Below are 12,638 nucleotides of genomic sequence, written 5' to 3'. Positions count from 1 at the left end.
ATGCACAGCGCAAGTTTTGATGTTATTCAGTTGCATAAAACCAAACTGCATGAAAAAGTATAGAGCTGCAATTAATAGATTAGTCGATTGAAAGGAATCGCCACCTATTTTAATAATCGATTAATCATTTTGAGTCATTTTTTAAAGAAAAATGTTAAAATTAAAATATGCAAAAATGCAAAAATTATCTGGTTCCAGCTTCGCAAATCTGAATATTTTCTGGTTTCTTTAGTCTTATATGACATTGAACGGAATATCTTTAGGTTATGGACTGTTGGTCTGGATAACAGGGAACATTTTCTGACATTTTATAGCCCAAATGATTATCGATTAATCAAGAAAATAATCAACAGATTGATTTATAATGAAAATAATCATTAGTTGCAGCCATAAAAAGGTGTCATGTGTACGTCGAACAAGGATTAAAAGCCGTCTGGATCTCAAGATGAACTTCCCCTACATGTTTTATTGTTTAAAATATGTGTAATATCATATTTTACTGTTGTAGATTGGGAAACAAATAATTCTGTTAACATTTCCTCCATTTCTACCGGAGGCTCGATTCATCACTGAGCTAAACAGACCTGCTGTCAAATCAAACAACACACAGAGAAGAGATCAAACTGTGCAACATCACTCTTTTCTCATTTATTGTATTGTTGAGAAATCTAAAAAGAATCTTACCTAATCTAGTGTTTGAAAGTCTCTAATATCTCAGTGTGTGTTTTCTTTCAGGTTACATGCTGATCGGCAGCGATGTGAAGCTGAACAGCCCGATGTCGCTGGTCGGTCAGGCCCTGGCAGAGATCCTCCAGTACCCAGAGAGAGCCAGAGACGCCCTCAGAGTGCTTTTACACCTGGTGAGACAATTATTAACAACGTGACTGTTCATATGAGCCTGGACTAGAGCTGCAACCATCGATTATCGATAATCGATTGATTGTTTTAGTTATTTTTCAAGCAAAAATGTCAAATATTCACTGCTTCCAGCTTCTTAAATGTGATGATTTTATGTTTTTATTTGTCATATATGATAATAAACTGAATATATTTGGGTTTTGTTAGTTGAATATAATGTTATCACAGGCAACTATAACACATTTTATCACTCGATCAGGAAAATCATTGACAGATTGATCGATAATGAGCACAATCATTAGTTGCAGGCAGAGTCTGAACCTCCATCATAATTTATTCAACACTGAAGATAAATTTGAGCCACAGAGTCACATCAGCCAAATCTCCATCAACAAACCTGCCATGACTTTTAGAGTGATTGCAGCTGCAGTTTTGCACCATTTTGAATTTTAAATATTAATTTTTAATACAAATGAATGTAATCTTTCACAAATATTGAATATATTTTCATGTCATGGTTACGTCCATCACTTCATGTCATCTCCGTCCTTCAGCTTCATGATTTACAATCTCCATAAATTGCTTTTTTCAGCAAATGTCCTTCCTTCTCATCTTCTGCTGGTTTTGATGCATCACTTTCCCTCCATCTACTGAAAAAAAAGTATACTTTCAAAAATCAATACAAATGTGGTTCAGCATATGATGAGCTCCATCAATCAGTTCTCCATCGGACCATGTTGCTAAGTGGTCCAGCCTGAAATCTCCAAAATGTTACAAATGGAAGTTCAGGGCGCATCAGAAAATCCTGCAGTGTTTTAGTCTCAGGCTATAAACTCCTTTTGTGTCCTACTTACATTTATGTGCCTCTTTGTTTCTTAATAATAACAATTCAAATATGGATGTGTTGCATATTTTCTACATTTTCAGAATAACCAGGACGTTATTTGATGTGAATAATTGCTTTCAAGATTTATAATGCATTATAAATATGAAGAATTTAGGTTCGCTTTGAGAAATCCTGTTAGAAAATGAGTTTAATTAGAGGATTTTCATTCTTTAGATGTCAAATAACACAACAGCAACACAACTAACCAGTAAAATCATCTGTGAGCTTCTTGGTGAAACTGACAACTGCAGCCTCATAATCACTAAATAAAGTTCAGCAACAAACTTTGTACTCAAGAAACAACCGAACTTTGATGCACAGACGATGCTGGTATTGCCATAACAATATAGATAAAACTAATTATGATAGCAGCTCATTTTGCTTGTAAGGACCATGAGTATTACGATACAATACAATAAACTTTATTGTCTTGGACTCTGTAGCTGCACCATGAATGCCTTGACGGCCACAATGACACAAACAATACAACCTCCGCCATACCAACACCAACAATTACATAACATGACAATATTGTACATAACCTGTAACGTAAATCATTCATATTGCCGTATTGCACACATCCCATAACATAATACATACATACACCTCATAAAAAATTCATGCTAAAAGATCACTGTAGTAAAAGCACTGTAAAGATTATTAAAAATTATTGCACAAACTTCGGCCTCAAGCAGCATTGTAAAGAAATGTAATGGAGGTTGGAACAAATGAATTCTTAAAACGGTTGAGTTTGCAGTGAGGGACTCTGTATCGTCTGCCCGAGGGTAGGAGGTCATACTCTGAATGAAGGATGTATTAATATGTTGATCGACGATGAGATAAACCAATCAGTTCAAATGAAAGCTTCAGTTAAACACTGGCTGGGATGCTAGTTTTCCACTGGTACTGATGGTTTTTAACTGGGTCTCTCTCTCTTTTTTCTCCAGGTTGAAAAGTCTCTGCAGCGGATTCAGAGCGGCCAGTGTAACCCGATGTACACATCACAGCAAAGCGTAGAGAATAAGGTCTGTGTGTCTTCCTGTATCTTTATCCTCATATATCAACCTTTATGTCTTCTCCACTCATGTCCTCTCTCCTCTCTCGGGTCAGGTCGGCGGGGTGCCCGGGTGGCAGGCCCTCCTGTCTGCGGTGGGTTTCCGGTTGGACTTCTCTGGTAGCGGCGCCGGTCTCCCCGCGGCGGTTTTCTTCCCCACATCGGATCCCGGAGACCGACTGCAGCAGTGCAGCACAACTCTACAGTCCCTGCTCGGTACCACAGCTGTTCAATTATTCATGATGTCTCTCATGTCAGTCACAGTGACAGAATAACATGTTCTGTCCCTCCAGGATCTGAGAGCAATAGGTTCTCCCATGAAACAGCATTTATTTTGTGTATATTTCATCAGCTACAGAATAATACGCAATTTATTCAGAAAGCACAGACTTCCAAAACCTCCCAGTAGAGGCCGATTATGAAATCTGTTTCTCAGGGATCTTCCGATGTGACAAGTTCACAGCCAAGATCAGCAAATGATCCTTTTAATTCTCTATGGTTGTATTATAAAGGGTCAGTTTTCCCTCCGTACAAAAAACATATTGGGTTTGTTGTTTGTCCCAACAGACACACTTGCAGTCTTGAGCACATAAGTTTGTGTTTATGTGCAAGTCCCACATAAGTCCCCATAAGGACATAAGAAGTTAATTATATTACTGCTCTCAGCTGTCATCAGATTTTAACTGTTGGTTGACTAGCTTTGTTAGTGGAGATTGAACAAAAACAGCAAAGCATCTGAGCTCAACTGAGTTATGTTTTGGTGTTTGTACGAGCCACAGAATTTCCTTATAAATGAACAAAGCTTGTCCCAATAAGCTCTGATAAACCTCCACACATTTGCATTTTTAACGGGACACTGTTGGCATTAACTAGTAATCTGTAACACAAGTAGAGACTTGACTACTCTCAAATACCAAGTGTGGGTATTTGGACAGATACATTATCTGAGGCCCTGTTTACACCTCGCATTAACATGCGTCTCCACATGTGTCCTGAGTGACCCCTTGTGATCGGATCTCACTTCCCCGCTCTTTATGCAAACGCCGCATCGGAATATAGACACATATACAGAGTTATATGCAGCGATCTCCCCACAGCGGCCTCCATTGAGAGACGCTGTGCACATTTACACACGAGACACAGCAGCGTAACTTCATTGATTATTTAAATCTCCGACATGCCGACAGGATCGGTCGGGATCTAATGTTAATTCTGTGTTTTTCTACACATCCAACAGGTCAGCTGTTACACACACAGTCCTGAGCTCATTATGTCGAGCAGCGGAGCAAAACTAAAAAACTGTAGTTATCGACTAGACAGGACAGAGGAAACTATTCAGCAATGTTTAGCCTCTGAATATTTTTTTATACAAACAAATGAAAAATAAGATATTTGCCGATTTTGGTTTAATTTCTATTCCAATTGTCGATTTGAAGAGGGAACCCAGTTAGGGGAACGGGAAAAACAGGAAAAATCGAAAATCCGAAAATCCTGAATGCGTCCTGGGTGCGTTTACACCTGTATTTAGAGCTGTCCACGTGTGATCGGATCACCTGAGACGCATGTTAATACCGGGTGTAAACAGGGCCTGAGTTTGTTAGATCATTTTGGTTCAACAAAGAGATTTAATGGATTTTTTCTTTAAACTAATAATCAAGATGCAAAATCTCTGCTTGAAGATCTAATTTAACCTCCTGTGTGTCCTCAGGTCTTACTCCTCCAGCTCTGCAGGCTCTCTGTAAACTGGTCACAGCATCTGAGGCCGGAGAGCAGCTCATTCATAAGGTACTGACATGTTTGTGTAGTAACGGCACCGTTGTTCATGCCAGTGGTGGAAGAAGCATTCAGATCCTTTATTTAAGTAAAAGTACCAATGCAACAATGTTCAGATACTCCATTACAAGTAAAAGTCCTGCATTCAAAATCCTACTACAGTAAAAGTACATAAATATTATTAGCTTGATGTAGTTAAAGTATTGCAGTAAAAGTAGTGGTTTGGTCCCTCTGACTGATATATTATTATATATGACATCATTAGATTATTAATAGTGAAGCATCAGTGTTAGAGCAGCATGTTACTGTTGTAGCTGCTGGAGGTGGAGCTAGTTTACACTACTTTATATACAGTTAGCTAGTTTAGTCCAGTGGTTCCCAACCTAGGGGTCGGGCCCCTCCAAAGAGTCAGCAGATAAATCTGAGGGGTCGTGAGATGACCAATGGAGTAGAAATGAAGAAAAAGATAAACACACACAAACATTTATTTTCGTTAAGTCCCCCTATTCAGCACTTATAAGCAGTATATAAACCTTTAATAAATGGTTTAACGCACTATAATTTTGTCACAAGCAGTTATAAGGACATTTTTAAATGTTTAGTGTTGGTTAGCAATTATACCTTTGTATTTTACTATATTGTCATTCGTTATCTGTTTATACAGCAGCAAACACTTCTGAGTGTCCACAGGAGGAATTATAGTTGTTGACAAATACATTAATACACACTTATATCTGTGAACAACAACATTATAGTGTGTAATAAACCATTTATTAACTGTTTATATACTGCTTATAAATACTAGATAGGTTGGATATTTTGAGAGGGGAAATTTCTCTTTGGTGGAACTGCTGACAAATCATAGACATCTAAAGCTTTTTTTGTAAAGGGTCACAAGCCAAAAGGGTTGGGAAACATGTCTTGTATTTTATAAGCGTATCATTCATTTTTTTTAATTGTAAAATTTTAATCTGAAAAGTAACTAGTTACTACAGCTGTAAGATAAATGTAGTGGAGTAAAAAGTACAATATTTCCCTCTGAAATGTTGTAGAGTTGAAGTATAAAGTAGCATAAAATGGAAATACTCAAGTAACCTACAAGTACCTCAAAGTTGTACTTTAGTAAACGTACTTAGTTACTTTCCACCACTGGTTCATGCCAACATATTCACATCTGAGTGATGCATGTGTGTTGTTGCCTTCACTTGTTGTCTTACTGTGGATCTGAAATGACCATCAGACGTTTTGTATTGTCTCACTCCAGAAAAATGGACACACCACTTCATTTTTTGCTATCTTTTTTTTCATTTCCAGCTGTTTGTGACCGTGTTGTAATGATAATAATATTAAAAATGACTATAACGATAATAATAACATTTATTTATATAGCACTTATCAGAATCAGCAATTTAAAAAGTGCTTCATAAAGGGGCAGACGTGAGGCGATAAGTGAAAGTAGTGAAAAATAGTAAGAGTAAGAAATACATGTAGACACATAACTTCACACACATGAACATGTCAGCCACATTAGATGGTATTATAAGAAAGCCTCACAATAAAAATGCTTGATCACTCTTTGCAAGTCATAGTTGGGTTTTTTTTTTACAATTTGCATGACCTCTGAGGTTCCTCATACCATATAGGTATCATCAACATAAGCAAGCCATCTTTCATGCATGACTGGGTTTGCAGTGACTCATATAAACCTCTAAAGTTCTGTTTCCTCTTTTCTCAAACCCACCTCACAAAGGCGGTTAAAAGCATGGTGGGAATGGTAAGTGTTTCATGATGAAATTGCTGACTCGAGTTCAAAGAAAGCGTGAGACTGGTCAGAGTACGCACACGCAGATAAGAACACAAATTTGCTGTACTTAAGTCTAATGTTTTATTTGAAAGATCTTTGTGATGTCAGTGCTACATCAATCTTGCTTTAATGAGAATTTTTTTGACTCAAAGGACTTGTTTTTTGCTCAGTAGTTGTACCATGATATGAAAACTGGAGAATAGATACTGTACTTCCTCTGGTTCGCTCACCAAAGAGAGTTAGAAATTAGTCAGAAGCAGAGAAGAATCAAATAACTCTGAGCAAGATAAGACTGTAGAATTACATTTCCAGAATTGTGATAATTGTCCCTTGAAATTTTAAACTTCTATGTATACTACAGTAGCTGTTCTCTCTTCTCTCTCTCTCTCTCTCTCATCCTTTCTTCCAATCATTATTGCATCTTTCCTCTCCACAGCTTCACCAAGTGCTGGTGCAGTTGCAGTCAGGCGACAAAGAGCAGGACTTTTCACTGGCTCCCATTCAAGTGTCGATAAGCGTGCAGCTGTGGAGGCTTCCAGGCTGCCACGAGTTCCTGGCTGCACTCGGTGAGTCATCAGTACAGAAAACCAAGCTTCACTTTCACTTTTTATACTCAAAGGTTATGGCTGCCGATCTTCTGTATTTTTCTTATTGATAACAAATCTCATGTGCAGAGCTAAACCAACAATGAGCTGATCCACATACAAGTATTGTGTGTGTATCCAAAGCCTGATATATCTTATTCCTCTGCGCCGTAGACCTCCGTTGTTGTACAAAAACTATTAAAAACACTTTAATGAGCCACACTGCTGCACTAGGTGACAAGTTCCAAGAGAGCAGTTACCTTAGTTTCTTTATAAACTGCTCCAAAGACTAATAACTAATACAAAAAATATAGAAAATTGCCAGCCAATTGTAATTACAGCCTGTAAATAAACGTGGTGGAGGAAAAAGCATAATATTTCCCTCTGAAATGCAGCAAAGTAGAAGCATAAAGGAGCTTATAAAAAGTATATAAAGTAGAAGTATAAAGACGCCTTTGTCGGCGTCCCCCAATGAGCCAACAAATGGTCATCATCCCAGACGAGCCCCCAAATGTTGTGGAAATTTTTGTTGCTCAAGAACCACACAGAGACATAAAGAAAGCATTTAACATTGGTACTTGTTGAAGCAGTTGTAGACACTGTATAATCCATCACACCAGAGACTCAGGTACCTCAAAATGGTATCCAAGTTCAGTACTTGAATAAATGTACTTTACATTACTCAATGTTACATTGTGCCGCTGTCTCTCTCAGGGTTTGACCTGTGTGAGGTGGGTCAGGAGGAGGTCGTGCTGAAGACTGGGAAGCAGGCAAGCAGACGGACGATGCATTTTGCCCTTCAGTCTCTTCTAGCGCTCTTTGGTGAGAATTATGCAAAACTTTAGACTTCAAAACTAAATCCAGTCCCTGAAGTTGGATATTATTTTTCTCAAATGTCAAACCTAATTCTTCAACTCATTCTCTCTCTCTTTTTAGACTCCACAGAGCTTCCCAAGCGGCTGAGCATGGACAGTTCATCGTCTCTGGAGTCTCTCTCTTCATCCCAGTCAGCATCCCAGCCACAGTCTTTACCCCTCTCCTTCGGTTGCTACCCACCTCAGCCCTCCTTTTTACCCCCGGTCTGCCCGGACAACCTCTCCTGCGACGCCATCTCCGTCTACAGCCTCAGCTCCCTTGCCTCCTCTCTCAGTTTCCTGTCCCGGCCTGAGCCTGCGGGAAGTGACATCATCAGCCAGCGCTCGCATCAGCAGGAGCTGGAGAGACCTCGCGGAGGAGCGGGCCTCTACACCTCCCAACGGCATACAGGCGGCCTGTCGAGGCGACTGACCAATCACGCAGGAGGATTAGCGGGAGAGGCGGAGGACGAGGAGTACGAGGGGTACTCCATTATAAGCAGTGAGCCGCTGGGACGAGGCGGTGGGGGATGCGACACGCTGCCTCTTCCTGCAGGACATCGGCAAGGCAGAGGTGGTGCTGGGAGAGGATCCGCCAGGGGTCATGGGTATCCGATCACAGTTTCCTCCAAGGGAAGCATTAGCACACCTACATCTCCAATTAAAGCTCCAACGCTGCCTCTAGCTGTTCCTACCAGCCCGAAGCCCAAGCAGGAAATGTAAGTTTAATGCTATTTCTGTAGTCAGGAAGAAATCATTATTGTTGTGCTTTCTGAAACGCACTGGATAGAGGTGGGAAGTGGGAAGAATTGCTGTAAATGTCCATTTTCCAAGTTTTCTTTTGATGATATAATCAAGGTTCCTCAACACTAAAATATGTGAGTCTTCTGGATGATTTAACAACACTAAATTAACCATCTTATCTGAATCAGAATCAGGTTTATTGCCAAGTAGGTCTGCACATACAAGGAATTTGCCTTTGTGTTATGATGCCTTTGTCGGCATCCCCAGATGAGCCAACAAATTGTCGTCATCCTGTATGAGCCCCCAAATGTTGTGGAATTTTTTCATCATTGCTCAAGAACCACACAGAGACATAAAGAAAGCATTAAAACATTATTACTTATTGAAGCAGTTGTTGACCATTAGTAACAATTATACAAATGTCCAAACACAAAACAAAAATACAATCATCTTGTATTTTTGGAGAGAAAGCATGTTGTTCAGCCGGCCCTTTCTCTAAAGATTGTGAACACAAACCAGACAGTTTTATACCTCTCCAGAAGCAAAGCTGAAAACAGTCAGGTCCCTAAAAGGACACTTCCACAAAGTATGGTCATACGATGATCCCACAGAGACCTTATGGTCAATCAATAACTTCAAACAAGGACATCCATCAGCTTTAACTTGTCTAAGTACCTCATGATCCACACAGTCTCTGAAACAGTAGGCTTAACGCAAAGATATCTCTAGCTAACCCCAGAGGTCAGCAAACAACCCTGAGATAGAAACAGGTTTAAGAGTTCAACTAGCCTAGGAGTAGGATTTGTTCATCAACATGTATACCAGACTGACAATGACATTACATCACATTCAGTTGATAATGAACATTGTTGTCTTGAAAACAACATTTGTAACATATATACAAAAGATTTATAAAATGATAACCTATTATTCAATTTTCTCTCACACCTTACAATCAAAATATACAGAGAAAAGATAAAAAAAAAAAACACAATTACTAGCTAATTTACATCTGGTACTACACATCTGTTCTCCTTATGTGAGATTCATATTTTTTGTACATGGTCCCAGACAAATAGATATAATAAACTAAACTAAATAATCCTTTAATTGTTAAGTAAGTGGTATTGAAACTTGCAGGACATCAAAGCTTCTTGCACATAACATTGGGACACCCAAAGTAACTCTTCCCACTTTGCAACTCTATATATTTTGGACTTTTTGATTTATTATGTCAAGTGGTATAAGTTATAAAAACCACATATCATAGTATGTATAGTCTAAGCTAATTTGTAAGGTTTATTCCTAGGTGTTTTTTATATATAAATGGAAATTTAGCTCTTTTTTTCTTAACTTTTTTCCAGCTCATCTCCTCAGAGGACTGGCAAAGGGAAGGTCAGCAGCTCTGAGTCGGACCAGTCGAGTACCGAGACAGACAGTACGGTCAAGTCCCAGGAGGAGAGGATGGGTCCTGCAGGACAGCTGGATCCCCAGGAGCTGGCCCAGAAGATCCTGGAGGAGACGCAGAGCCACATGCAAGCTGTGGAGAGCCTGCAGAAAGCAAACATTAGAGGGAAGACACTGAGACGGCCTGAGGGGAGAGAGGAGGCGCACGCCAGACAGACGTCCCTCTCCACTCCCGCAACCCCGACTCTGACGCCTACAGGAGGAGCAAGAGGGTTTCAGCCCTCTGAGACCAGCGCGTTTAGCAGACCTCCGAGTAGAGCGAGTCTAAAGGCTTGTTCCTCTCCTCTTTCCGTCCGTAGTCCTCTTTCACCGCTCTCCACCTCTGTTTCAACACCTCCCCCGACTCGACCTAAACCTCCATCCCGCTCCTCTTCGCTACAGAAGATCAGCTCAGGCTACAACAGCCCAGCTCACTCCTCTCCATCTTTATCTCACTCTGTGAAGGAGCAGCGTTCACCTTTGCCTGTGGTTTCCCCAGATGTGCATGCACAGCCTAAACTGAAATACCCTACCTCACCTTACACCGCCCACATCTCACCTTCCCACTCTCCTGCTGACAGCGCCCCGTCGCCCGCCCTTTCCTACTCCTCTACAGGGTCCGTTTCGGCCTCCTCCAGCCCTGCAAACACCCCCGAACTCAACCAGTCCAAACAGGATAATAAAGTCCAGGCAATTCATAACTTAAAAACCTTCTGGGCCAACGCCGCCCAGAAACACGAGGTGCCCTGCCCTGCCAGTTTGCTCCGAGGCGGGAGTAAAAAAATGAGTACAGTTCAGAAAGATGTTTTGGGTTTGCTGAATCTCTCGCCGAGACACGAGTCCGCGAGCAAAGATGTAGAAGGATCTGAGGGTCAGAACACTGGTGACAGACTCAGCGGTCACCAAAAACTGGAGGGTAAACCTCCTCCACCACCTCCACCTTCTAAAGGAGGCGTCAGACTGCACTCTGGGAATGGCTACAAGTTTCTCTCACCTGGACATTTTTTCCCGTCTTCTAAATGTTGAGAGTTTGGATATTTCCCCCTCCATGCTGTTCCCCACAGCCAGTAGGCCAATCCCCTGTTTAATTTGTGTTTTTACTATGACAGAAGCTGCCCATTTGTCAGCAAACCATATTGTAGCAATACCTGCTGAAGATAAGGATAAAGAAGTACTGTTACTGACGGTGGTGATTTTACATTTTTTGTGAAGGGATGTTACACTAATGTTTTGAATGTGATGACTGTGCCTTCTTCTGGAGAGAGCTGGAAGGAGAAAAAAGACTCGAGGAGTGTTGATTCTCTGGCTTTAATTGTGTTTCAATGACTGACAAGAGAGCATGTGTGTCGATGCCTCCGTGTACACTGAAAATAAACGTTGACTGAATGCCTGTCACCATTACAGAGAAAAGGGGAACATTTTATGTCGACCTAAACGCTCGCTATGTTTGTGTAAGTTGATTAGCTACCTGAATTGGATTTACTGTGTAATAATTATTGTTAAATGTATTTACCAATGCTTATTGTTGTCATTTATTTTGTTACGTAAACTGTGTTTTCCAGTCATTATTACACATTTTATAAAGATGAATAAACCATGGAAGAAGTAATGAAAACCCCTTTTTTGATATTTTTTATGCAGATTTGATGTGTGGTTGTCAGCATGGTACCTCTTGCTGTTCAGTGTTTCAATAACTTTATAATGTACAATTTTTTGCAGCAGTGCCAGACTCCTATTCAGAGACATCTCCATTCTCAGTAAATAAAAATGTTCCCTTTCTTGTCTTGCTTTCATGATATAAATCAATTCTGAAGCGGAAAAAACTATGCACACATTCTTTACACTTATACTCAATAATCATGAAACTGTGAGTCTTAGACCTTATCACATATGAAGAAGTGGAGTTTATCTTGATCATGCTCACTCTAACCTAACAGACTTGTACAGTAGATATATATATAGAGCTTTTATTTATATTAAAGTTCTATCTATAGTATATTCGCATTCCCTATAGACACTTGTTTTTCTGTCATGTGATAATCCATAAACTAAGGTCACCATAAAGTCAGTTATTTTCAGCACAGAATGTTCTAATGTACATGTTTGTGGCATTCATTCTTATTTTTAGAGAAAGTTTCCCTCTCCAAGCCTGGAAAGTAACTAAGTACATTTGCTCAAGTAGTGTCTTTAAGTACAGTTTTGAGGTACTTGTACTTTACTTGAGTATTTCCATGTGATGCTACTTTATACTTCCACTCTACTACATTTCAGAGGGAAATATTGTACTTTCTACTCCACTACATTTATTTGACAGCTTTAGTTACTTTTCAGATGAAGATTTGACACAATGGATAATATAACAAGCTTTTAAAATACAACACATTGTTAAAGATGAAACCAGTGGTTTCCAACCTTTTTGGCTTTTGACATCTTACAAAAAGCAGTGTGTAGTCGGGGTCACATTTCACATGTCTATGAGTTGTTAACAGCTCCACCAAATAGTGATTTTTCCCTCTAAACTTCTCACATGCTTTCATTTCAATAAATGTTCAAATGATCCAATATTTCAGCAAAAATCAAAGATTAGAGAAAAAACTGAAAACACATTTGTGAATCAGAACTGCTGTATAAACAG

The 12,638-nt window shown here is 39.8% G+C and overlaps 1 protein-coding gene across 2 annotated transcripts in view; it reads left to right on the top strand.

The window, feature by feature from the left end:
* The window catches only part of ttc28 (tetratricopeptide repeat domain 28), a 163,934-nt gene extending 152,135 nt beyond the window's left edge, over positions 1-11,799 (top strand). Inside the window, exons 27-34 of one of the 2 annotated variants that reach the window (XM_067573860.1) lie at positions 736-860; positions 2,692-2,769; positions 2,855-3,014; positions 4,507-4,583; positions 6,812-6,941; positions 7,674-7,781; positions 7,896-8,532; positions 9,922-11,799. In XM_067573860.1, coding sequence (XP_067429961.1) covers positions 736-860; positions 2,692-2,769; positions 2,855-3,014; positions 4,507-4,583; positions 6,812-6,941; positions 7,674-7,781; positions 7,896-8,532; positions 9,922-11,029 — 2,423 coding nt within the window. In that variant the 3' untranslated portion in view covers positions 11,030-11,799. The remainder of the gene's footprint in view (positions 1-735; positions 861-2,691; positions 2,770-2,854; positions 3,015-4,506; positions 4,584-6,811; positions 6,942-7,673; positions 7,782-7,895; positions 8,533-9,921) is intronic. The other variant, XM_067573862.1, reaches the window with a different exon arrangement.
* Positions 11,800-12,638: the final 839 nt, after the last annotated feature.

Source organism: Thunnus thynnus, chromosome 19 (genome assembly GCF_963924715.1).
Source record: "Thunnus thynnus chromosome 19, fThuThy2.1, whole genome shotgun sequence".
NCBI lineage: Eukaryota > Metazoa > Chordata > Actinopteri > Scombriformes > Scombridae > Thunnus > Thunnus thynnus.
Note: the sequence above shows the minus strand (reverse complement) of the source record. Positions and strands in the feature narration are given on the sequence as shown.